The sequence below is a fragment of the Mastomys coucha genome, unplaced genomic scaffold (genome assembly GCF_008632895.1).
Source record: "Mastomys coucha isolate ucsf_1 unplaced genomic scaffold, UCSF_Mcou_1 pScaffold16, whole genome shotgun sequence".
Lineage (NCBI taxonomy): Eukaryota > Metazoa > Chordata > Mammalia > Rodentia > Muridae > Mastomys > Mastomys coucha.
In genome coordinates, this window is record NW_022196898.1 from 52864870 (window position 1) to 52892599 (window position 27730).

General features: G+C 38.5%; 1 protein-coding gene across 4 annotated transcripts in view; it reads left to right on the top strand.

The window, feature by feature from the left end:
• The window catches only part of St7l (suppression of tumorigenicity 7 like), a 68587-nt gene that overhangs the window by 2515 nt on the left and 38342 nt on the right, over positions 1-27730 (top strand). For all 4 annotated transcript variants that reach the window (XR_004119743.1, XM_031375072.1, XM_031375073.1 and 1 more), the window contains exons 2-9: positions 31-113; positions 3781-3946; positions 6418-6472; positions 8594-8709; positions 16799-16877; positions 23562-23716; positions 25813-25910; positions 26705-26819. Coding sequence is in view for 3 of the 4 variants with exons in the window: in XM_031375072.1 (XP_031230932.1) it covers positions 31-113; positions 3781-3946; positions 6418-6472; positions 8594-8709; positions 16799-16877; positions 23562-23716; positions 25813-25910; positions 26705-26819 (867 nt within the window). In the remaining variant the exon portion in view is untranslated. The remainder of the gene's footprint in view (positions 1-30; positions 114-3780; positions 3947-6417; positions 6473-8593; positions 8710-16798; positions 16878-23561; positions 23717-25812; positions 25911-26704; positions 26820-27730) is intronic.

The following is a 27730-nucleotide window of genomic DNA, read 5'->3' on the forward strand; positions in this document are numbered from 1 at the left end:
TAAAAACTTTAATGTTTTCTCTTTTAACAGTGACAGGGTTTTTAAGTTCCCTGACACCCAAGTTCTATGTGGCACTTACAGGGACATCTTCTTTGATATCTGGACTAATATTTGTAAGTAGTTTCTATTTTCTTCACCTCTATTTTGGTATTCATTTAAAGATTGTTTATGTATTTACAAACCTATAAGTGTTTGTTAGGATTTCCAAAATGTGTTTGATAGTTGGAAAAAGTTAACCTAGAGAAACAAGTTTGAGAAATACCATGTTTCCTTACCTAACGTCTTTTAGAGAGAGTGGTAGTATTTATTGCATGTTAGATTTCTTTTTGAGACAGGGTCTCATTATGTAGTCTAAGATGGCTTTGAACCCAAGGTGGTTCTCCTGCCTCTATCTCTGAATGTTAGGACTATAGGGGTGAGTTACCATGCCCGACTTCATTTACTACATATTAAAAACTTGTATACAGGGTGGCAGATGGCTCAGCAGGTGAAGATGCTTGCTGCCAAGCCTGACTGATGGCTTGAGTTTAATCTCACAAACATATATGGTGAGAAGAGAGAGATCCAACTTCTGCAAGTCCTCTGATTACCACTTTTGTGTGCATGCACACTCATATACACATACATGTAATGATTAAAAACAAAAAACAAAATACCCTGTATACTCTAATCCAGGGAAGGTTGGTTGAGATGGATTAGAAGTTTAATGACCAAAGCTTCTATGTTATTATTTCAAAATGAATGAGGGGCCAGGGAGATGGCTTAGTCAATAAAATGCTTGCCATGTAAACATGGAGACCTGGATTCAGACCCCCTGTTATTCCAGATCTGGGAGCTGGAGACAAGAGTGCTCCTGGGGCTCGCTTGCTGGCCAGCTAAACCAGCCAAACAAATAAAGTCCAGGTTCAGTGAAAGACCTTATCTCAGAAAGTAAGGTAGAAAGTGACTGAAGAGACCCATGACCTCTATACACATGTGCATCACACATGTACAAATATGGAAACATGAGTCTTTCACACAGAAATTAATGAAATGGGTTATTTTATAACTACTGTTATCAAATTTTTCCATTTTTCAAATGGTTTCAAGAGAATCTGAATATACAGAATTGATTACTTTAGAAACAGGATCTTTTGTAAGCTAGTTGGCTTGAGCTTGTGTAGTCTGGGTGGCCTTGACTGCCTGGTCCTCTTCCTTCTGCTGTACAAATATTCCTCATCATTCCAGTTTATGCAGTGCTGAGACCGGAACTTAGGTCCTGGGTATACTAGTACTTAACAAATGAATTATATCTCCAGCCCCTGGATATACAGGTTTTATATATAATCTTGCAACATTTCAATTTTGATAGCATTGGGCAGACTATAACTTATGTCTGGAATTTAACATTCACTTACTCAAAGCCCCAAATGTTTCAAAATGCAGAGAGTTTAGTTTGTATTTATGAGTAAGCCACAGAAATACAATGAAGTAAATATCCTGAATATCTGTTTATGGAACGATAGTAGTATTCATTTCACAGGACTATGGGAACTAAATGAGATAATACTTGCCAACATTTATAACGTGAAGGCACAGGGAGCACTGACTGACTTTCGGCTGTTATTCTGAGAAGCCGCACAGTAAGGGACCACATTTGACTTTAACTCAGTTTTTGCTTCAATCAGATACTACTTTCCATTTCAAAAATATTTTTAAAATATGTTCTTCATTAACATCTCTAGGTTCTAGTGTTTTTTTATTGTATACTTGGGAAAATTCTATTACAGCTAATAGTATTAAATATTTATCATACCATTTTTTCCTGTTCTTTTTTCTCATCTGTAGGTGGTGCTGTACAGCTTTAGTAGGAATTGCAATATTTCTTTACTTTTTTATTTTTTGTTTTTTAATTTTTTTGTTCATTTGTGTTTTTGTTTTGTTTTTGTTTGTTTTGTTTTGTTTTGTTTTTAATTATATGTAAGTACACTGTAGCTGTCTTCAGACGCACCAGACGAGGGCATCAGATCTCATTATGGGTGGTTGTGAGCCACCATGTCGTTGCTGGGATTTGAACTCATGACCTTCCGAAGAGCAGTCGGTGCTCTTCCCCGCTGAGCCATCTCACCAGCCCCTTGTTTTGTTTTTTTGAGACAGAGTTTTTCTGTGTAGCTTTGGTTGTCCTGGAACTCACTCTATAGACCAGGCTGGCCTTGAACTCACAGAGTTCTGCCTGCCCCTGCCTCCCAATTTCTAGGATTAAAGGTATGCACCACCACCGACAGCTAAAATATTGGAGTTTTTTTTTTTTTTTTCTCTGTTGGTTTTTCAAGACAGGGTTTCTCTGTGTAGCCTTAGCTATCCTGGAATTCACTCTGTAGACCAGGCTGGCCTTAAACTCAGAGATCCACCTGCCTCTGCCTCCTGAGTACTAGAGTTAAAGGTGTGAACCACCACACTACCCTGGTCTTTGACCTTTTTTTTTTTTTTTTTAATGTTTGAGATAAAGTTTCAAAATTCAGAGAGTTTAGTTTGTATTTATGAGTAAGCCACAGAAATACAATGAAGTAAATATCCTGATTTTCAAATAGTTGAATCTGGGAAAGAACTTGTCTCAACCATGTTAATAGCATTGCTGAATATTAGACTAGTGCTTTTTAATTAAGAAAGCCTTTATTAGGATTCTTTTTTTAAGATTTATTTATTTATTTTATGTATATGAGTATACACTGTAGCTGTACAGATGGCTGTGAGCCTTTTAGGACCTCTGCATGCTCCAGCCCAAAGGTTTATTTATTATTATACATAAGTACACTGTAGCTGTCTTCAGATGCACCAGAAGAGGGCGTCAGATCCCATTATGGGTGGTTGTGAGCCACCATGTGGTTGCTGGAATTTGAACTCAGGACCTTTGGAAGATCATTAGGTGCTCTTACCCGCTGAGCCATCTCACCAGCCCCCTTAATTAGGATTTATTTATTTTTTTATTTTATGTGTATGAGTACACTGTAGCTGTACAGATGGCCATGAGCCATCATGTGTGTGTTTGCTGGGAATTGAACCTGCCAGCCCCGCTCACTCCAGTGTAATTCACTGTAGCTGTCTTCAGATGCACCAGAAGAGGGCGAGTCAGGTCTCATTACGGGTGGTTGTGAGCCACCATGTAGTTTCTGGGATCTGAACTCAGGACCTTTGGAAGAGCAGTCAGTGCTCTTACCCGCTGAGCCATCTTGCTAGCCCAGGATTCTTATTAGTTAAATTCACTAGGTAAGGAAACTGAGGCTCTGAGATGTTAGAGATTAATTGGCTTGCCCAATACACACAATAAATAGGTGTGAGGCATGGAAGCTTGATCCTAGTCTAATATTAATTGCTTTAGTTTTGAATTGTGCTGCAAGTAGAATCAAATGAGAGGTGAAAAGGTCTGCTAGGGATTAGATACCATTCCTTCCTTATTGAAACTTCCCACTGTGCTGGCCTGGAATTTATGATCCTCCTGCCTCTGTGTGCTAGGAGTCGAGACTAGAGGCAGGTGCGGTCACATCTGACTCACTCTTAGTATTCTTTAATGCCTTTTAGCAAGTATGGCGTGTTGCCTAAGATTGTCTAAACTTCATGACAAGTCGTAAGAAGGTATCTCACTTTTGCATGGCATCTGTCTTTGGATTTTTTTCTTCTGCTCACTCTTTCACCACCCAAGAGCAGGTTGTGCATGTGGAGTACTGAACTGAATAAGAACATCTCTTTAATTTCTATTTATGAATTACATCTTAAGTGGGATAATGTTTTTCTCTATTACAGATATTTGAATGGTGGTATTTCCATAAGCATGGTACATCTTTTATTGAACAAGTGTCTATAAGCCATTTACGGCCACTGATGGGAGGAACAGAGAGTAGCATTTCAGAGCCGGGCTCTCCTGCCAACAGCAGAGAAAGTGAAACCCTCAGACACCACCATCTATCAGGTGATTTTTTTTTTTATTTGGTATTTCCAGAGCGGTATAATTAAGATTGATTTCTTTACAGAGGATAAGAAAATCAGTCTGAAAACAATAGAGTAAGGAGTTTGTATGTTTATGCTCCCTTTGCATGTAATGATATTAGGAGGTAGGGCTTAGGGAAGTGATCAGATCATGATGTAGAACCCTCATGGATAGAATTAATGTCCTGAGGAAAGAGACCCCAGAGAGCTATTTACTCTTATCACTTTATGAGGAAATAATAGGAAAGGGCCATTTACAAACTAGGCACTAACTCTGCCAGCTCCTTGATCATGGATTTTCCAGCCTCCAAAACAAAAAGAAATATATCTCTGTTGTTCTTGTCATTGTAGTCCAAATAGAATAAAACACAGAGACAGCCTTCTTTCCTGTAAATGCAGGTAAGCCATGGCTGGCATAGAGTGCAGTTATCCTCAAAGTCTCAGACCCCTTCTGTGTAGCCTGTCATCCCAGACTCAAATTGTTTGTTTATTTATTGAGAATTTCATTGTGTAGCCCTGACTGGCCTGGCACTCTGCATACTAAACTGGTCTCAAACTCAGAGAGATCCTTCTGCCTCTGCTTCCAAAGTATTGAGATTAGAGGGGTGTGGTACAATGCCCAGCCAGATGCAGTTTTTAACACATGGTCCAAGCTGCTTATTCTGGTTTTAGCCATCATATTTACCTTTTATTCATTAGGAAAAAGAAAAGCCCTCACTTCTCTTAACTCACCCTACACTGTTCAGAAGTATTTAGCATGCACAAGGCCCTGGTTCAATTCCCAGCACTACCAAACAAAACATGTCTAACACATGTAATACTAGCATGTGGGAAATTGAGGCAGAAGGATCAGGAGTTGAAAATCATCTTTAGCCAAGTTTGAAGGAACTCTGGCCTATCTACAAGAGGGTAAAGGTTAAGTGACATCGTAAAGGTGAACCCTTGGTCTAATAGGATTGTTAAAAGAAGGGGTGGGAGATTATTCTCTCTCTCACTACCACTTGAAGACAGGAAAAAGGCTACTGTCTCTAAGACTGTCTAGAGGCCGAAGGGTTTTGAGATGCATACCAGATACACGGATAGTTCAAGTGCTCTGGTCGAAGATGTGAGCTACCATGACAGGGGCTCCTCAGTTTTTATTTTGTAGTCTTTCTTCTAATCCTTACTCTGTGCTAGCCTGAGCATGCTGTATGATTTGGTGTGTGTGTGTGTGTGTGTGTGTGTGTGTGTATAGATGTGCCCATACAAGCATGTTCAAACAATCTATAAGTTAATACCTTATTATTTTATATTTATTTATATTGTTTTATGTGTATGAGTGTTTTGCCTGCATGTATGTCTACATATCACCTATGTGCCTAGTGCCTAAGGAGATCAGAAGAAGGCACTGGATCCCCTAGAAATGGAGCTGTGAATGGGTGCTGGAAAACATCTGGGGTTCTCTGTGAGAGTAACAAATGACAAATCTTCCCTCTAGCCCCCCACACCTTACTTTTTGAGATAGGATTTGATGATGTTCCTGGAGCTAACCATTTTGCCCAGAATGGCTGGCTATCAACCCCAGGATCTGCCTGTCTTTCCCTCTCTAGCATAGAATTACAGAAGTTGCCTTATCTGGCTTTTATGTAGATGAGGGATCCCGTTGGGTCCTCATGCTCAGCAAACACTTCACACACTGCGTCCATCTCTCCAGGCCCAGTGTATAGCTTTATACTTCTTTAGCTTGGAATATTCTGTATCTGCAAACTTACTCTCTTAGTTGTTGTGGTTGATTTGCTTGTTTGTTATGTGCACTAAAGTTTTGCCTGCATGTATGTCTGTGTGAGGGTGTTGAATCCCTGGAACTGGAGTTACAGACAGGTATGAGCTGCCATATAGTTGCTGGGAATTGAACCCAACTCCTCTGGAAAAGCACCAGGGGTCTTAACCACTGAGCATCTTGGCAACCCCAGCTCTTTTTAAGTTTCTAATCTTAGTTCCGTGTGTGCGCGTGTGCACGTGTGTGTGTGTGTGTGTGTGTGTGTGTGTGTGTGTGTACATATGTGTGTACATGCGTGTCTGTACATATGTGTGTTTGTGTGTGTGTGTATGTGAGTGTGTGTAACATAGTACCTGTCAGATATAGTTCAGGTGGTTGTTTGCATGATTAATTCTCATGCTATACAAGTTAGTTCCAGAAGCTGTGGTAGGATCTAGGAATATAGGAGTGGATGAAGTTTCAGTAGATCCTGTTTTAGAGCGGAAACTAAAAACTAAGTTATGAGCAAAGTTTGACGGAGTCAGAAATATAACAATAACTATATTTGATTCTGAGAGCAAGGGTGACTTGTACCTTTTTCATATTTGTGATGTCTGTAACTGGCACTGTGTATAGGTCACAGGATGAACAGTAAGTGTTGGTTAGTGAAGATTTACCTGCATTTGATTGAACTAATCTTTCCTCTTGTCTTTCAGAATGCAAGGTCTGGAGAAACCCTTTAAACCTCTTTAGAGGAGCAGAATATAGAAGGTAAGACGTTTGCTTTCAGTACTTGGGTTAAAGTACTGTGGGTGCTTGGCTTGTAGATGTCTTACAGTCAATACTGACTGTATTAAAGTGAATGACTAGCTCAATAGGTATCACCTTGACTGTATTTGCCTTTTTTAATATCAAAGGAAAAACATCTCTTTAAAGTGTATTCTCTGACATTTTGTCCTTGTATATAATACATGTGTCATGCTCATCCTCCATCTCCTCTTCCCCTCTCCCTCCCCAAAGTCTCAGTTCTACTTCCATGTGTTTTTCTTCTGTTACCCTCTGGTTGTAACCACTGGAGCAGAAGTTATCAGTGTCTCTCTGCAGCCCTTGACAGCCATTATCTCCCCTGGGCAGGAAAGGCCCGTGAGCTCCTCTCCCTTCTACGACTGAGTATTTACTGGCTCAGTCTTTTGTAGGCCCTATGCAGGCAACTGTAGTTGTTGTGAGTTCGTGAGTGTCATGGCCTTGTCATACCCTTTTTTTTTTTTAAGATTTATTTATTTATACGAGTACACGGTACCTGTACAGATGTGGACCTTCGTGTGGTAGTTGGGACCTATGCTCGCTCCAGTCTGCCCCGCTTGCTGGCTCCAAAGATTTATTTTTTATTATACATAAGTACACTGTAGCTGACTTCAGATGTACCAGAAGAGGGCGTCAGATCTCATTATGGATGGTTGTGAGCCACCATGTGGTTGCTGGGATTTGAACTCAGGACCTTCAGAAGAGTAGTTAGTGCCCTTAACCTCTGAGCCATCTCACCAGCTCCCCCACTCCTTTTTTTTTTTTTTTGTCTGTATAGCCCTGGCTGTCCTGGAACTCACTCTGTAGACCAGGCTGGCCTCCAACTCTGCCTCCCAAGTGGTGGGAGTAAAGGTGTGTGCCACCATTGCCCAGTCTTGTCATGCTCTTTTTTTTAATAAAGATTTATTTATTTATTATATGTAAGTACACTGTAGCTGTCTTCACACACACCAGAAGAGGGCATCAGACCTCATTACAGATGGTTGTGAGCCACCATGTGGATGCTGGGATTTGAACTCAAAACCTTTGGAAGACGAGTCAGTGATCTTAACAACTGAGCCATCTCCCTAGCCCCCTTGTCATACTCTTAGACAGTATTTCATAGTCCTTCTTCCTATTGTTCAGGTCTTACAGTTTTTTCTGCCTCTATACTTGATAGAGGTGCTGGGGCATTTTTTTTTTTTAATTCTGTTTCTGTTGTTATTTTGAGACAGGGGCTTATTATGCAGCCCTGGCTGTCTTGGAACTCATATACAGACTAAGCTGGCCTTGAATTATGGAGATCCATCTACCTCTGCCACATCAAGAACGTATTTGCAGCCAGGTGGTGGTGGTGCACGCCTTTAATCCCAGCACTTGAGAGGCAGAGGCAAGCAGATTTCTGAGTTTGAGGACAGCCTGGTCTACAGAGTGAGTTCCAGGACACCCAGGGCTACACAGAGAAACCTTGTCTCAGAAAAAAGAAACCAAAAAAAAAAAAAGAGTGTATTTGCTTACCATGTCTGTTTTTGCTTGTTCGTTTTGTTTTGTTTTGTTTTATTGTTGTTTTAAAACATACCTCTAGCTGTCTGTAACTCAATATGTAGACCAGGCTGGTCTCAAACTCACAGAGATATGCCTGCTTCTATCTTCCTAGTGCTAGGATTAAATTTGTGCACCACTATGCCCAACCCTTGTTAGTTTTTAAGAACAGGGTCTCCTGTAACCTTGTTATATAGTACCTGTTTCATATACACCTTTATGAGAGATTTCTTTCTATTCATAACATTTATGCTTAGTATCTAGTTTTCAGAGCATTTTACTATTAATTTATTGGTTATTTTAGTTTTGAAACAGGTTTTATTCTGTAATTCAGGCTATCTTGAAATTTGTTATGTGGTGCATGCAGGCTGGCCTCCAATACATAAGCAGGACCCACTATGCCAGGCTGAACAATTTATTCTTTGTTTATTTTTTTTAATGTTTTATTATTGAACCATACAGTAGTACTTTTTAATTCCTTACTGAAATAATAAGCTTTAAAAATACCTTAAAATAGAACTGGCAGTCACTTACTTTTAGAATTTAAGTGTCTTTTGTTTTCTACAGATACACTTGGGTGACTGGTAAAGAGCCACTTACTTACTATGACATGAACTTGTCTGCCCAAGATCACCAGACGTTTTTCACCTGTGAAACAGACTTTTTACGTCCTTCAGACACAGGTATGTATTCATGCTACAGACAATGATAGTGAAAATTATTTCAAGTGTTCTCTAGAGCTATTATTATACTATACAGTTACTTGGCTTGGAGTTATTTACATTATAGATAAGAAATTCAGATTAAAGTAAATTATGATTATAAACTAAATTGATGAACTATTTTATAAGAATTTCAAAATGTTTTTGCTATTTTATTACTTAAAACAATTTCAGAGCCTGGTGGTGGTGATGGTGGTGGAGGTGGTGGTGGTGGTGGTTGTGGTGGTGGTGGTGGTGGTGGTTGTGGTGGTGGTGGTGGTGGTGGTGGCGGCTTATGCCTTTAATCCCAGCACTCTAGAGGCAGAAGCAGGCAGATCTCTGTGAGTTCAAGGCCAGCCTGGTTTACAGAGCTAGTTTTAGGACAGCCAGGGCTACACAGAGAAACCCTGTCTTGAAAAAAAGAAATGCAGATGAAATATCCATTGCTTTAGTCTGGCAAAGAATTACCTGACAACAAAGTGGGGACTGGGGAGATAGCCCAGTGGGTAAAGTGCTCAGTGTGCAAGTCCGACAACATGAGTTCTGGTCTCTAGAGCCTGTGTAAATCTGCACACAGTACTGCACAAACCTGTAATCCCTACATTCCTATGAGGAGATGAGAGACAGAGACAGGAGAATCCACAGAAGCTCAAGAGCCATCTAGAACAACTAGACCCTATCATAAACAACGTGGAAGGTGAGAACCAGCATTCAAGATTGTCCTGACCTCAACACTTGCATTTATGCACACATTCATGTACATGAGCACACACACACACACACACACACACACACAGACATACACAGGGAGAAGGGGAGGGAGAGGAGTGATATGTAGAAGAAACAGGGTATATTTTGTCCTAGTCAAATGTGAAGATTCATATACAATGGTAGTTTATAGAAATGTCCATTTTTAGGTCTCTGAGTGGTTCCCTACAGAACAGATTATTGTATGGACTGTAGATAATGCTTGGTGGTGGGGCCTTTCTAGCATTTTTACAGCACTGGATCTGAGAGGCAGTGGCAGAAGCAGGGTATAACCAAAAGACAGGCTGTTTCCCAACTGTCCTCTACTTTGAATACCTTTGCTTTATCTTTGTGATAAATTTCTAGTCAAATTCTTTAAGATACTTCTCTGTTTGTGTTTTTTGTTTTTTTCGAGACAGGGTTTCTCTGGGTAGTCCTGGCTATCCTGGAACTCACTCTGTAGATCAAGCTGGCCTCGAACTCAGAAATCTGCTTGCCTCTGCCTCTCAAGTGCTGGGATTAAAGGCATGTGCCACCACCGCCCGGCAAGACACTTCTCTGAAAGCTCTTATAATATATAGTATATGTTACATATTTTTTGATATAATTATAAATGGATGGATGGCAGGCATTGGTATCACACACTTAAGTAATTTCATTAACAACAGTCATATATACTAATTTGTTTTTCTCAATCACACTGAGATAAGAACTATTATTAGCTCCTTTTAAAAAGAAGGAACCAAGCTGGATATGGTGGGTTGTGCTTCTAATCTGAGCATTCTGGAGCCATAAGCAGGAGGATTGCCTGAAGTTCAAGACCAGCCTGGGCTATTTAGTCCTTGATCAGCCTGAGCTAAAGCATGAGACTGTTTCAAACCCAGATGGATGGATGGATGGATGGATGGATGGATGGATGGATGGATGGATGGATGGAAAGTGGGGCAAAGGAAGGTCGAGTAACATGCCACTTACAAGTAATAAATGATAAAGCGGGACTTCAACTGGGTTATGCCTCTTAACCCCTGCACCACCCTGCTTCAACTCCCTGCTTTGAGAGAAGTCGGCAGTGAGGGCCTGAAGAAAGCTAGTTTCTTAGCATTGAAGTGAGCTAATTGTGTCACATTGTTGTTGAGTAAAATATGCTAAAGATTAGTGGCAGCAAGAAAACCAAGGATCTTTGACAAAGTTTATAAGAGAAATTTCAAAAGCTGTATGCTTTTTCACACATTTTAAGCTTCATATCATAAGGACAAATAATTGCAAAAATATAATTTTTGGCATATTAGAAAATATACACATTTAAAAAATAAACCGGCATTCCCTGTATTTAAATAAGGTTTTACATGTCTGTACGTGCCAGGATAGATGCTTGCATGCCAAGCACACACTTTATATCTGAGCTGTACCAAAGAATTTGAAAATGGACATTTTTCATTGAAATACATTCTTTTAACAATAGTAAACCATATGCAAGTCTTTTTTTTGTTTTTGTGATTGAGCCTTGTTACATAATAACAAATGGCTCACATTTGAGAACTTCCTGTCTAAGTCTTCCATGTGCTTAAAATTGCAAGTATACACCAGTATAAGTTTCTTCTTAAATGATTATCTTATAAATAGTATATTATTATACTATTATACTATTAGTATAGTGTAATAGTATAATACTAATATAATATAGTATTAATACTAATAGTATAGTATTATAATAATAATAACATATATGAACTGAAAAATGGAGAGTGGGGTTAGATTTCTCTGTTAGTATGATTTGATTGATTAGATTAACAGTGAAGATACCCCATTAGGTCTTTAAAGGGCATATTCCAAAGAGAGAGAAAAAGAGCTAAGCATATATATGTGTGTGTGTGTACACAAATATATATAATTATACGTATAATTTTATAATTAATTATTTTATGCTTGAAAGTCTTTTACTACTCTTGTAACTTTTCCACAATAGTCATTTTATATAAGTTTTTAAATTTAATTATATTTGGCCATAATATTCTGAACTTTATAATGTATTTCTTCTTTTGTGGTTGGGGAGTTTGAGACAGGTCTCACTGTATGGCTCTGGCTTTCCTGGAACTCACTGTATAGAACAGACTGGCCTTGAATCACAGGGATTCATTTTCTGCCTCCCGAGTACTAGGGTTAAGGGTTTCAGCACCACATCTCACTGTGCTGGTGTATTTTAGTTATGTTCTTGTCAGGTCTCTAACCGCTGTATGCCTGGCTCTCTCTCTCTCTCGTTGGGATACGCCCTTTAAAGACCTAACCGGGTGTCTTCATTGGTAATCCAGTCAGTCGAATCAGACTGACAGAAATCTAACCCCATTCACCATTTCTCAGTCCTGATAGACATGTCAACACCTCCATCACAACTATTTCTCTTATATATGAGATTTTGCTTCTTTCATTTTTGTTTTGTGAGGTAGGGTCTCTTCTTTAGCCCCAGTTGTCCTCAGCTAGGTTTCTAGGCTTGTGAAACTTAGCTCTGGATTAAGATTCTGAGAAAAAAGGTGAATGAATTTTGAGCTTTGCCTAATGCTTGTCCCTTCCCACACCGAGGCAGCACTGCTTTCCTTATTCCTTGCCAACACACTCTGACTTCCTATAAGGACCTTCCCTTAGAAATAATACATTTTTAAAAGAACGGAGGCTGGACACGCCTTTAGTCCCAGCACTTGGGAGGCAGAGGCAGGCAGATTTCTGAGTTCGAGGACAGCCTGGTCTACAGATTGAGTTCCAGGACAGCCAGGGCTACTCAGAAAAGCCCTGTCTCAAAAAACCAAAAAACCAAAAAAAAAAAAAAAAAGAATGGAGGAGAGATGCCAGTGGAACTAACAAAAATGGTTATCACTCCTTAATTCAAAGCATATTGGAGGCAAATTTTCTGTTTGTATTTATTTATTTATTTAGTATTAATTTTAGAAGACTCTCATGTAGCTCAGGCTGGTGGCTGAGCTACATACTCTATGTACTGATGATGACTGAGTTTTTAATCTTTTTGGCTTTATCTGAGTGCTAGGATTATACCAGGTTGTGTTGTGCTGGGATTGAATACAGGTCTTTGTGCTAAGCAGCTGTTCTGCCAAGGAAGCTGCATCCCCAGTGTGGAAGAATGTTCTTCCTCACCTCAAAGCTCCCCTGCTGAAAGAAAAAGTACAAGGCAGGAAACCTTGTTTTCAGGTTCCTTGTTTTAGGATAACTCCTCAGCCAGGCTTGATGGCTCATGCCTGTAAGCCTGGTATTTGGAAGGCTGAGACAGGAGAATTTTAACTTTATCTCAAAAATAAACAAACAAGTAAGTAGCCTCCATCTCCTGAACAGACTGCTCTTGACACCTAGAGGTTCTGAGCCATTCATGCACACGGCATCTAGGAAGGTTGAGAGTGACCAAGGAACAAGCCTGTCTTGTAAGCTAGAAGTGAGCACACCTCTCGGGACAGGGGTTTAGTGATTAGAGTTAGGCAGGAAAGGACAAATAGAATAGTCAGAGGAGCATTTTTTTCACATTCTATCAGGTTTAGGAAAGAGTCATGTGAATTTTAATTAACTGAGGGGTTTGACATAGTTTTTCTTAAAACCACAGGTGTCATTTTGGTCCTTGCAATTTTATGTATTTGCAGGGCTGTGCGTGTGTAATCTAGTTAAATTCTGAACTCATAGGTAGACTTTGTTGAGTGAGAATTAGGAATGAACTGTCAGTTTCGTTTTTGTACTTTTGGACACTCACATAAATGAAAGATTTTATTCAGGTTAGTTGTTATAGCAAAAAGGCAAACATGCACCTAAGTGCGATGTAGCAAATCTCCCTATTGTCATATAGCCATTATATTAGTAGAGTTTGCTTTCCTCTAGTTGATTGGTTGGTTTAAGTCCAAGAATGAGGAAAAGTACCCACAAGGGCTGGTGAACAGTGTGCTTTGATGGATCTGAGGTAGGAGGATGGCAGAGTACTGGGCAACACTGGTGACCTGGTCTCAAAAAACAAAACAGACACTAAGCAAACAAAAACCCAAGAGATTTCTCATTAACTTCCCGATTTATACTGTGATGAAAGTTGGGAAGTATGAGAGTGGACTTGTGTGTCCACACTGTGGTCAGCTAGTGTGAAGCGGCCGCTCTGCTGCGCACACAGTGCGAATGCTCTAAGCACATTGTTCCTTCTGGGACTTTGTAGGTATTTACATCTGTAGTCCTTTTTTGTGCTTATTAGAATATTGCAGGGCTGTCGAGATGGCTCAGCGGGTAAGAGCACTGACTGCTCTTCCGAAGGTCCTGAGTTCGGATCCCAGCAACCACATGGTGGCTCACAACCACCTGTAATGAGATCAGACGCCCTCTTCTGGTGTGTCTGAAGACAGCTACAGTGAATTACACTGGAGCGAGTGGGGCCAGAGTGAGTGGGCCGGCAGAGGTCCTGAGTTCAACAGCAGCCACACACATGATGGCTCACGGCCATCTGTACAGCTACAGTGTACTCATACACATAAAAAATAAATAAAAAAAATAAATCTAAGAAAATATTGCAAATATTAATTGAAAAATAGATAAGTCTGAGTGAATTGTTTTTTTGTGATGTTTTAATTATTTTATCATGAGCTCTTAGCAGTATTAAATAATAAATTTGTATTTTTACTTAAATTATTCTTAAGCCTCTTTTAAATTTTTAAATTTTTTTATTTTTTAACTTGTATTTTCCCCTTTCACTTTAGACTGGCTGTGAAGATCAATCTTGAAAGGCAGGGATGATAGAGGATTTGAAAATGTAAGAATAAGGAAAAAACTGTTGAAGATGGACTACATAAGCTCATTAGAAATAGCGTTACAAATGATATTGTTTTCATGTGTTAAATTAACAAAGACTGACAATACAGACTGAATATTCCCTGTCTGAAATGCTAGGGAACAGAAGTAGTTTTTTAGATTTTCTTTAGTTTTTGAGATATTTGTATGTGTATAATGATATATCTTGAGAATGGGACTCAAGTCTAAACTTTAGAATTCGTCTCTCATATTTTACACATAGGTGGAAAGTAATTTTTTTGTGTGTTTGGTTTTTTATATTTAGAGATAGGGGCTTATACAGCCCAGGCTAGGCTTTAACTCCGTAACCAACCATCCCAGGTCTTGAGCTCTTGATCCTTCTGCCTCTGCCTCCCAAGTTCTGGGATCACAGGTCTGTACCACCATACCTCTCTTACTGTAGATGCATTTTGACTGCAACCTATCTCGTGAAGTCAGGTGTTGATTTTTCCACTTTGGTTTCATGTTTTGTAGTTTGGAGTTTTGTATAGAGATGCTCAACCTGGCTCAAAGGGTAAGAGATTGGGGAAATGGTCACTTTTCTATGCTGGCTCAAAGTACAAATTAATAATTTTATTGAGTAGTGTTTAAGAGTATATATTCAACATCTCTTAAAGGCTATACTTATTTTAAATAAACTGTTCTTCAAGGCAATATTTGGTAAGCTATACAAAGCTGGAAGACTATGTTCTCTGTTTTTGGTGGTGGTGGGTTTTTTTTTTGTTTGGGTTTTGTTTTTTTTTTTTTTGTTTTGAGACAGGGTTTCTTTGTATAGCCCTGGCTGTCCTGGAACTCACTCTGTAGACCAGGCTGGCCTCGAACTCAGAAATCCGCCTGCCTCTGCCTCCCAAGTGCTGGGATTAAAGGCATGCGCCACCACTGCCCGATGGTGGTGGTGTTGGTGTTTCGTATTGCAGTTCTGAGAACTGAGCCTAAACCTCACACGTGCTAGGCAAACATTTTTACCATTGAACTTTATTTCCAGCCATTTTTGCTTGTTTAAGTCATGGTCTTGCTGTGTAGCACTGGCTGACCTCACCTTCATTGTGATCCTCCTGCCTCAGCCTCCTGAACGGTAGAGTAAGAGTTTTCACTACCACACCTGACTGAAAGATAGTTATTACAGTGGTTTTTTTGTTCTTGATTTTTATTTTTGAGTCAGATTTCGTGCAGCCCAGGCTAGCCTCAGATCCTCTGCATAGGTGAGATGACCTTGAACTCTGGATCCTCCTGCTTCCACCTTCCCAGATCTAGAGCTCTAAGTTTATGCATAGTATACAGTGTTTTTATAATAGGAAAACATCAGCAATGACTTAACTTTCCATTGAGAGCTAATTAGATAAATAGATTAGTTAATTAATTAGATAAATTATGGTTATATACTAGAATATTATATAATCACCATGAATACTGCTAGAGATTCAGCATTAAAATTTGGCTTGTAAATATTGCCCAGTTTATAGAAGGGAGTCCCATCATCACAGACTCACTAGCCTGAAGCCACAGGCTGTTTCTGTATCCCTTTTAGTGTTGTGGCAGATTGATGTTCTTTACCTGCTCAGATCAGGTGGTGCTGGCTTACATCAGCTTGTCAAGTTCAGGAAGCATTAGCTGTCAGCTAGCTGGTGACATGTTTGATAGGAAAAATGTATTTTTGTTACACATGTGGAAAATATTGTCTCATTTTCTGAGCCAAGACTAATATTTTGTTTCCAAAGGAAAACTCAGACATTTTCCACGTTATTCTTTCTGGACAGTTGGAGGCTTTGTTCCAAAGTCAACATTCATAAGTTCTCCATTTTCTTATCAAATGTAAAGTAAGCCAGGTAGTCAGTCTTGAGAGTATACTTTGTGTATGTTTGTTTAGCTTTTAAGTAGCATCATAAAGTGTGATATCTCCATTTTGGTAGCAAAACCCATCCTATTATTCCAAAGAAATCTTAATTTAGGTTAGTGTTGAGGCTTGATAAAGCTGAGGTTTTCCAGAAATGTGCTGTACTCTCAATTACCCCATTCTTCTGTCTCAGTTTTCATAGAAAATCTATACATTTTTCTTATACTGAATCATTGACTGAACAAAGACTTTTTAAGCTTTTGTGTATTTCACAAAAATACTATTTTTATTTTTTTAATGTTCAGTAGTTCTATATGCCCTTTTCAGAAAGATGAAAGAGAACTTTCATGTTTATTCTAATCTACTTTCACTCAAACTCACTTTGACATGCACTTAGATACATAAATGTTCATGTGTAATAATGGTATGATTAATTAAGTACTTTTTTATATGTTGTTATGAAAATAGATCATAGAATATTTTTATTACATAGAAAGCTTCCAGATTTAATATAAATTTCTCATGTAAATGTGAGCTAGTAGTCCAGTTTCATATGTTTAAAAACATGATATTTAAAGCTCTGTTTACTCTTTTAGCTCATTCTTCATATGTTTTACATAAGATTATTTATGTTTATCATCTCATCCACTCTTTGAAATATTTTTCCCACAGTTATGCAGAAGGCATGGAGGGAAAGAAATCCTCCAGCTCGAATCAAAGCAGCCTATCAAGCTTTAGAGTTAAACAATGAGTAAGTTGGAAAAATAAATTTGTTTTAAAGGAAACACAAGCAAATAATTTTGTATTTCCTTTTATCTGTTCATAAGATTAGGAACAGTTTCCATTCCTATCTTGCACACTAGAGATAAGATTTGCAGTGTTCACTGACATCTGTATTTGCTTGTGGAAGTGTAAATTTTTTTTTAAGATTTATTTATTTATTTTATGTATATAAGTACACTGTTACTGTCTTCAGATACACCAGAAGAGGGCATCTGATTCCATTTACAGATGGTTGTGAGCCATCATGTGGTTGCTGGGAATTGAACTCAGGACCTCTGGAAGAGCATTCAATGCTCTTAACCACTGAGCCTTCTCTCTAACCCCAGGAAATGTAAATTATCATATGCTTTTACATAAAGTATTTTAGAAGTTCTTTTTAAAATAAAGACTACTAATGAAGAGTGCTAATAATACATACATAGTAGTTGAATGGGTACTTAAGTATTTATGTCTCTGTTTTCATTTTTCATTTAAATCATTCATTTAAAGCATTCATCAATCCTGGGAACTTATACTCAGCAATGGGCTTTGAGACATGAAAGAGGATTCAAAACTAGCAAAATAGCTCTGTCATTTTTTTCATGTTTATAGCATTTACTTTCGTAGTACTTTGTGTTATCTTTGTATATTAAGACAAAATGTAAACCTGACTCAGTGTTTAAATGGCACAGATCAGTACCAGTTACCCTCAATAATAGAGTATAATGTATTCTAAATAAATGTCACGTGGCATTATTCAAAGGGTGCCACCTGGCTAATAAGAATTGAGAGTTTTCCTTGAAGCTTTCTTACCATCAGTAAAAAGACCCTCTTGAGAGAGCAAAATAATGACACCGTTCTTCAGCTAGTGACGGACTGACAGGAGTATGACCTATTGAGACTCAGAAATAGTCAGAGCTTTTGTGAAGTAGCCTTGGATTGCTCAGTCAAGCAGAAAATACTGAAATATAAGAGAGCTCACCCCCGACTCTCTAGCTCACCCCTAGCTCTCTAGCTCATCCCCCGACTCTCTAGCTCAGTGGCATTCTTGAAGATAACATGAACATGCCAGCCCAGATACAGGTGTATCATGCTAGGGAAAACAACTGTGGTTGTTGGCTTTTACTAATGTGATGGTTCCTTGAGGCACCAGCTCGAAGGGCTTTTATTTCAGTTACCTTGAAACTCTCTGGATCAACTATCCTGAGATGAAAATGTTTAGAGGAAAATATGTTACTAGCCATCTATTTCTGATATAAAAGATAAAACAAAAGGACAAGAAAACAGACAAACTAGGAAATATATGAGGAAAGGCTGGGAAATGAGACGCTGGTGAATAGGGCCTTGAAAAGCTTCCACAACTTCCTGGGAGCCTCAAAAACCCAGTTTTTGAGAGTTGGGCACACACTCAGAAAATACTTGGTTTTCAAGTCTTTTTAAGCCCATATATTACCTTAATTCATGAAAAACAATAACAAAATCCAATATCATTTTATAATAAAAATATTAAAAAATGTTAGCTATGTAAGGAATGTCCTGCCTAGATAATGTTTAGGTTGGACACAAGTAGGAAATAAAAGCTGTGATAGTTGTAAAGTACCTGAGCGAGTGTTGAAAGTGCATCCTGGTACATATACATATGCATGCGCATGCACACACACATATATACATACATATATACATATACACACATATACATATGTATATGCATATATACACACACACATACATGCACACACACAGACAGACTTATATAACACACAATGCCTACCTGTGGAGTCTTGACTTTCGTACTTTGTTCATAGATCTTTAAGAAATCTTTATCTGACCATTAATTGACCACTATGCTAACCAAGTCCAGACCTCATTGATCACACATAACAAAGAGTACAAAGTTACAAAATCATCAGGAAACTCACTATACAGACAACTCCAACAAGTAGCAGAACAAGAGGGAATGCGGAAAGTCAGACTCAGTTGCCAGAATATTAGAGTTAAGATTTTTAATTTTCAACCAAAAAGTTATGAAGCATGCAAAGAACATGGGTGTGGTGGTACTTATTTGTAATCTCAGCAGTCAGGAGGCTGTTAACTGAGCTCTGGGTTAGCCTGGGGTACAGCCAGATCCTGATCCCAAACAAAACAAAACAAAACAAAACAAAACAAAACAAAAAAAGGCATTCAAAGAAGCAATAGAACAAAAATGGAAAAAGTATTCATGGAAATGTCTCCAAAAAAGTCTGAACTTTTTTCTTTAGACTTTAAATAGACTTTAAATCATCTATTTTAAATTTGTTCAAAAAGGTAAAGACTACAAGAAAGGTCCATGGTGATATTCCACCATTAGGAAATTATCAGTATGTTTTTGAAATTCCATCAAGGGCATCTGGGTATACCAAGAACTAAGAGGAAATTCTAGGATTGATAATGCAACTGAAATAAAAATGTGCTCCAGGAGCTCTGTGACAGATCTGTGCATAGAGTCAGCACAGCCATGTCAGGTCACTGGATTTTAGGTAGTCTCAGATGCAGGAAACTGTCATTAAGAGAAGAGAACTGGAAGGTCTCATGGTCCCGTGTTCACTACTTCTGTGTAACATTAGAAATCCTAACATGGGCAATTGAGGAAGAAAGGAAAAAAATGTGTCTGCGTTTGAAAGGAAGAAGTAAACTGTCTCTTCATAGGTGATGTGGTCATATGTCTAGAAAACCGTAAGGAATTCACACAAACAGAAACCTATCCATGCTTATAAATTAGGTTTAAAATGTATGAGTAAAAAGTTAGCTTCATTTCTAAATAGTTGTGATAAACACAGCCCCATTTACAATGGCAGGAAACATATGACAGTACATAGGAGTGAATTAGCCAAAAAGCATAATACTTGCACATTGATAACTAGAAAGGCAGCTGGATCGGCGAAGGCCTGGGGACCTGAGCTTGACCCCAGAACCTAGGAAGAAGCGAGCTGACTTCCAGCAGTTACCTTCTCACTTCTGAACACACACGATGGCATATGTGTGCCCACACTTACACACTCAAAGTAATTTTTAAAAACTTTGAAAACCCACAATACATTGTTCAAATGGTTAAAATAAAAAGACCTAAACAAGTGGGAAGGAATCTTCTGTTCATGTATTATACAAATTAAATATCACTGACTAAAACTGATGCCCCACATCAGTTTACAGTTTACAGAGTTAATGTAACCCCTGTTAAAATTACAATTCCTGGGACTAGACATATGATTCAGGAGTTAAAAACACTGGCTGCTTTTCCAGAGGACCCTGGTTTGGTTCCCAGCACCCACATGGCAGCTCACAATTATCTGATGCCACTTCCTTGGGATCCAATACCCTCTACTGGTCTCCATGGAGATTGCATGCATGTAGTACATAGACATACATGCAGGCAAAATACTTATACATATAAAAAATAGTTAAAATTGTAAAAATGGACAAGCTGGTCTTATCATTTGTGTGCTGTTGCAAGGGACTCTTAGCTAGCCGAAACCAATCCTACAACAGCATTAGAAAAGTCATGTTTTCAAATTGTAAACTTACTACAAAACTAAGGGCTAAGCCATAAGGTTGGACAACTAGCCTGATGGATTCCAACTGGGAATCTGCACATAAGCTCATGTCTGTGGGCTCTCAGTTGATTTTTGATGGAGGTGTCAAGGCAGGTCAGTGGAGGAAAAGATGGTTTTAGCAAAAGATACTGAAACAATTGGATAATCACATCTACAGGTTGGAAATTGTACCCGTCTTCCTCACATATGCATGTCAACTAATTAAAAATTAACTAGACTATAAGCTCTTGTAAGAGAGCATGGAGTGGGGTTAGGGATGTACGTCAGTGGTAGAGCTCTTTCCCTGAAAAAGAGAGTGGAGCAGAGAGAAGAGAGAAGAGAAGGAGAGAGAGTGGGGCGGGGAGGACAGGAGAGAAAAGATGGGGCAGTCTTATGCCTCCAGATTTTCCGGTGCTTTAACAGACAAGACAGCAAAGGCACAAGCAATGTAGTAAAGCATGTCTCATTACAACAAAAGCCTCTTGGCAGCAAAGGACTCTATTAGGGGCGCTGTATGACTGTCAGTGCGGAGCCGTGAGGGACAGTAGAACTGCTGAATGATTATGACACTTTTGGGGATGACAAATGTGCTTTATGTACCAGCTACAGTTGCACAACCTTGAGAGTATACTAAATGTTTCTGAATTCTCCAATTGAAAATGTATTACACTGATGGGTGTACAAGATGGCTTATCTGGTAAAGGTACAATGATCTGACTTTGACTCTCAGAACCCACGTGGTGGAAAGAAGAAGTCGAATCCTACTGAGTTGTCCTCTGACCTCTGCAAGTGTGCTGTGTACATAGGCACACATAATAAATACAAAATAAGTATATGAAATAAGTAAAATTTTACACTGGTATTTGAATTTAACCCCAGTTTAAGACAAAAGAAAGTCATTAGGTATCATAGGATTTATTTTTTTGTAATAACATATCTAGATTCAAGAATATAAGGCAAAATTGCCAAGGAGCATATAATGTGATTTGTTGTGGTTTTGGTGGTACTGGGGGTAGAACCCAGGGCCTTGCACATGCCAGACAAGTTCTCTATCCTTGAGCTACTTTTTCAGCCCTTTTCCCCCCGACCTTTTGAGACAGTGTCTTACTGATTTACCTAGACAGTTCTTGAACTTGTCACTCTCCTGCCTCACCCTTATGAGAAGTTGAGATTGTAGGCCTGTACCACCAGACCTGGCTTATAATTCAGTTATGTTAGGAGTTGGGAATGTATTTTAATGTAGACATTGCCTGCCATGTGAGTTCCTGAGTTTTATTCCCAGCACCACAAAACAAAGTAATAAAATTATGTTGATAGTTAAGATTCTATTTCATCAATTTTATCTATCAAGATCTTTACAAAAGTGGTGTTTTGTTTTGTTTTGCAGTGCTGGGATCGAACCCAGGGCCTCAAGCATGCTAGGCAAGTGCTCTATCACTGTGCTATATCCCCAGCCCTACAAAAATATTTCTTTCCTGGTTATTTAAAAGTGTTTAAAACAAAACAATAAATACAACTATTTAATGATAGGAGTTGTGACATACATCTGTAATCACCAGCATTTGGAAAGCTGAATCAGGAGAACGAGAATTAAAGGCTAGCCTGGGCTGCATATCATTTTTGAAATTGTTTTGGGGATGGCAAGTAGGATACTTAGTGTTTAAACCAGTAGTATATCTAATGTTTTATAAAAATCTATGTAATGCGGTGGAGAAATGTGTCAATTAGTAAAATTGTTATATATATATATCAGTTTAAAATGCTATCTGAAAAATGTCTCTGTAGTGCAGTTTACATTTTCATATCTGAAAGACCTTCTTGACTCTAATTGAGGGGGTGGCTACCTTGTTATTGTTGTTGTTGTTATTATTATTATTATTCAGTAATAGACAGGGTCTTATCATAGAGTGCAAAGTACATGTTTCTCCTGTATAGTCAGAGCTGTCCACAAACTCAAGGTCCTTCTGCCTCACGGTTCTGAGTATTGGGATTATAGATGTGGATGGTAGCTACTCCAATCACTGAATTTTGTGCATTCCCTTGCATTCTTTGTCAATAATCTCTGATTAATTGGAACATGTGAACCATACATGTAGCTTTTTATATTTCCAGTAGCTGTATTTAAAAAGTTAAAAAAGAAATTAGTTTGAGTGTTTTGTTATTAATAGTCAAAATATAAAATGTCTTCACATTTTGATCAATCTTTTAAAAGCGTATTAATGAAGTATTTTAGATTTTCTCCATCTTTAGAATTTGATATGTACTAGCATGCTACATTAGTTTAGATTAACCACATTTCAAGTGTTCAGTAACTGCTGTGGCTACTGACTTAAATGATGGACTATGCAGGCTTGAACTAATACATCATCTTCAAACTAAATGTCCTGGTTATTTATCTAATGGAAGGGAAACTTTTTGTTTTCTTTCTTACACAAAGCCAAGAATCAGTTTATTTTATTGGCCAGCTGTTGACTTTAAAGATACAAACAAAAATCTCTGTGTTTTAGCAGGGTGAAGAAAAGGAAGCTTGGGATAAACATGGGTGTATGGTTGAGCGTTGGTGTATGCGAGGAAGGACTGGAATACATTCTTGTGTGGATAAGCTCATGAGAGGCCACAGACAGCACTTGAGTAGAAAAGGCTTGGTGTAGAACTATTTCTGATCACGTACAAAGGGTCCCTAGTTATCCCAGCAGTCTCCCCAGTCTGCACTCCCATAGTTGTTACCCTGAAGTGGACATTACAGAGCAGGCAGTGGCTTAGAACAGTGTGCCCCCTGGGGGTGTGGTCCTTACAACTACTTTTTAAAGCAACCTTTTGTGTATCTTACTTTTTCTCCCTTCCACAAAAGCAAAGCAAAGGGTCAGAGAACAGAGAAATAAAAAAGACAGAAAATAAAGAGTGGATAAAACATTTTGGGCTTGGACATAGTAAATACGCTAGTTTGCCGCTAGTGAGGTACATACTGAGTGAGGTTTGATTTTTTTCCTCAGCGATGGAAAGTATAGGTAGGGGTAAGGGAAGCATGGCACAGCAAGGGGCCTGTCTGCAAGAGAAAAGTGGGCGTCACCCCTGTACTTAACGTTGCCTCGCTTGCCTTATAGCTGCGCCACTGCCTATGTTCTACTGGCCGAAGAAGAAGCAACAACCATTGTAGATGCTGAAAAGTTATTTAAACAGGCGCTCAGGGCGGGAGAGATAATTTACAGACGGTCGCAGCAGTGCCAGCACCAGAGTCCCCAGCATGAAGCTCAACTGAGTAAGCACATTTAAACCGCCTAGTCCTCCTTTTCTTCTTTTGGTTTCTCAAGATGTTAGCCTCAAAGTTTGCCATGTAGATGAGGATGGTCCAGAACTGACCTTCCTTTCTAAGCTGGAATTCTAGGCATGTGCCATCAGGCCCAGGTTTTTAAGTTCTGAACTTGCATCTTTTGTGTTTAAAGCATAAAACAACAACAACAACAATAATAAATTAACATGTAAAAATTTGCTAGTTTTTATGAGACAACTGATAGATTCTACTTCTGATCTATTGTTAATACTAACAAGCCAACAGTACAGTAAGAAGTGTGTATTATCCGGACAGTGTTTGTGGAATGGAACAGATTTGTTTAGTTACCTAGAAAAAAAATACACTGTTTTGAGACTGAGCATTTTTTTCCTACAAGAGCTGGCTGGTCGCTAGACAAACAACACTTTTTAAAATTCTGGGGACCCCTCTAATGATGCCAGACAGTACTAAGATTCTCTCTAAACAAGTAAGCATTGTCTTTACCCAGGCCCTTACTCAGAGCGATGGGAGGGGGACTCTTTTGCATTTCCCAGAATCAGATCTAGGGCTTTCCTCCCACATGCTTGACAGACAGTATATAACCCTGAGGTGAACCCCAAGTCCAAACATCATTTTGTTTACTCTTCATCTATGGACCTGTTATGTGGTACCAAAGGGTGGTTCCTTCTCTCCTCTACTCAGATCGCCTTTCCCTCCCTCCTTCCCTCCCTCTCTCCCTCCCTCCCTCCCTCTCTCCTCCCTTCCTTCCTTCCTCCTTCCCTCCCTCTCTTCCTCTCTCCTCCCTTCCTTCCCTCCCTCCTTCTTCCTTCCTTCCCTCCCTCCCTTCTTCCCTCCCTCCCTCCCTCCCTCCCTCCCTTCCTTCCTCCTCCTCTTCCTCCTTTCTATATTTGGATCCCTCTGGTGACTGTTCCTTTCATGCCCTCTTGTCTCCTAGCCCACACTGCAGTTTTGTATGTGGCATTGGTTCTGTCTTTAATTGATTCTCTCCAGTGTGCTTGAGATCAGATGAAGCCCAGCACTGTTTTCTTTTGGAGATGCTCTTCTGGTTAGGGTTGCGACACTTACCAAAGCTGTTAGAATCGGCAGTGTTGCTGTTTCTGACTGAGACTTGTGGCCAAGGGGTTTTAGTTTCATGATTTTGGCAGATACTAGGCAATAAATTGAAATATGTTTACACAAGGCATTATCTCTTAGCAGCTAAGTTCTACATCTTTTGTTTATGGAAATTAAAATTTGGCTAATGTTTTCTCTCAGTTAAATACTTGTGTTTACAATATATTTCATTAAGGCATGTTATTATACAAAACTATGGGAATAGTTAATTTTGCAACCTGGAACTAATGAAACTACATCTATAAAAGCCTCTGGCTATTTGTCCTTGCATAATATCAAATGTGGTTATATTGTAGAATTTTTTTAATTTTAAAAATTATGCTTATTTATGTATTCATATTTGAGTATATGTGCACATGCGCACATGAATGCATAGAAGTCAGAAAAGAACTTATGTGTCAGTTTTCTCCTTCCACCATATGGATCCTAGGGATCAAACACAGGTCACCAAGCTTGGCAGCAAGTGGCTTCTGAGCCATCTCACTGGCCTATGCTGAAGACTTTTCTCATAGCCCTTTCTAGAAAACATTTTTTAATTACTAGCTAAATAAAATTTATATTATTCATGCAAATTTTGTTTGGGACATTTAGAGTCTTTGAGCTAAAATAATAATACTAAAATTATAGGTTGTTTATGGAGAAGCTTGAGATAGACAAATATATCTTCCTATTAATATCTACTTGTTTTTTGTCAGTATTAAACTCATCAATCAAAGAAATTATATACTATACTCAAATTGCTTACTACTAGAGGAAAAAGTAATTAAATATATTTTAAGGTTTTAATATTGGAAACACATAGAAATATTTATTATTTATCACTTATATTTAGCATTAATTAATAATAATGCATTCTGATATCATTTAATTTTTAATAAGTTTTCCAAGATGAAATGTTAGGCCATAGTACAAAAGTGAGAGTTGTGTAATTTTCTTGTTGTTTTAAATAGGGCGAGATACCAATGTACTTGTGTATATTAAAAGAAGATTGGCAATGTGTGCGAGAAAATTGGGAAGAATAAGAGAAGCAGTGAAAATAATGAGAGATGTAAGTAAATTTGATAACTGAACCATTATTTCTATTCACAAACAAAAAATTATCAGTTATTTTAATGTAGATTCACTTTTTATTTTATTTCAAAATAACTTGTTTATTTTTATTTTATGTGCATTGATGTTTTGCCTGGATGTGCGAGGGTGTCAGATCCCCTGGAACTGGAGTTGCATATAGTTATGAGCTGCCATGTGGGTGCTGGGAATTGAACTCACCCAGGACCTCTGGAAGAGCAGACATTGCTCTTAAGCACTGAGCCATCTCTCCAGCCCCAGGGTCACTGCTTTACAATTATCCGTCTTTCTAACAGGATAATAAGTACATACATATGTATGTACATATGTATTTTCTTGGAACATGGTCTCACATTGTAGCCCTGGCTGTCCTGGAACTCATTTTGTAGACCAGGCTGGCCTCTGACTTACAGTGGTCTGCCTGCTCTGCCCCCTGAGTGCTGGGATTAAAGGCATCACTGCTCAGCAGATATTTTTAATGTATGAAAGTTTCTTTTTTTTTTTTTTTGTTTTTTGTTTTTTTTTTTTTTGTTTGTTTGTTTTGGTTTTTTTTCGAGACAGGGTTTCTCTGTATAGCCCTGGCTGTCCTGGAACTCACTCTGGAGACCAGGCTGGCCTCGAACTCAGAAATCCGCCTGCCTCTGAAAGTTTCTTAAGGTTTAGATCTTTGTAATTTTGTAAAAAGGAAAATAACATACTTTAACAAACTGCTGAGTTTTTTTGTCATGACTTATTTTGATTTTAGTTTTTTTTTCTCTTCCTTTTAATATACAGTTGATGAAAGAATTTCCTCCTCTTACCATGTTGAATATCCATGAAAATCTTTTAGAATCACTTCTAGAATTACAGGCCTATGCAGATGTTCAGGCAGTCCTGGCAAAATATGATGGTAAGTTTTTTTGGTGTGTATTTGTAGATTTAACATGGGTGTATTCTCTTCAATTAGTCTAGGTTTCTTTGTTGTCTCTTTCCAGTCTTAGCAGTCAGTTTTCAAGGAGCAGGTATAGCCGCCATCTAGTACCTCCTTCAGCTGTCTTACTAGCGTCAGACACTTACAAGAAGGAGCTCTTCCTTCTGAGGATGTATCTTTATTAACTGAGTATGTAATATGTGTGAAGCACTTAGGATGTCACAGTGGACATGATTTACACGGATTTAGCTCTCATGGCATTCATGACTTAGTGGAGCACACAGATAATTGGTCAGAACACAGCAGGTAGCATACAAGGAGAGGTAACTGGAAAAGTATAGGCATTGTGCATGGCGTAGGATGCCTCATGGATTTTGGCATATACGAAATACCAAAAGAAGTTGCATAATAATCTTTATAAGAATAATTCAGAATAACATTTTTAAAATTATTTTTAGTTAAAAAAGTGATTTATATAATTTCATTGCATCTGTATAATAACCATATGATGTGGTAAGACAAGTATTTTAACTTTTCATAGGTATTAAATTCGGGAACTGGAATTTAAGAAGGTTAAATATTGGGTAATATTTCCCAGTCAATGCATGGCAAACCTGAACCTTCATTGAGCTATTCCATTTCTTTGTTTGCTAGTTATCTTGTAAGAATGATTCTATATATATTAGCTATTTGTATTATAACAATAACAGTTGGCTACAAATGGATTTGGGTCAGTGCTGAAAACAGACTTTCTCCTCACTGATTCATAAACATCAGTTTAGTTTGCCTTCCTCTTAGACACCCTGCCTCTGCCTTTCCCTCCTCTCAAGTTCTGGGATTAAAGATATATTCCACCGTGCCCAGCTAGAATATTTTTAATGTGCATACAT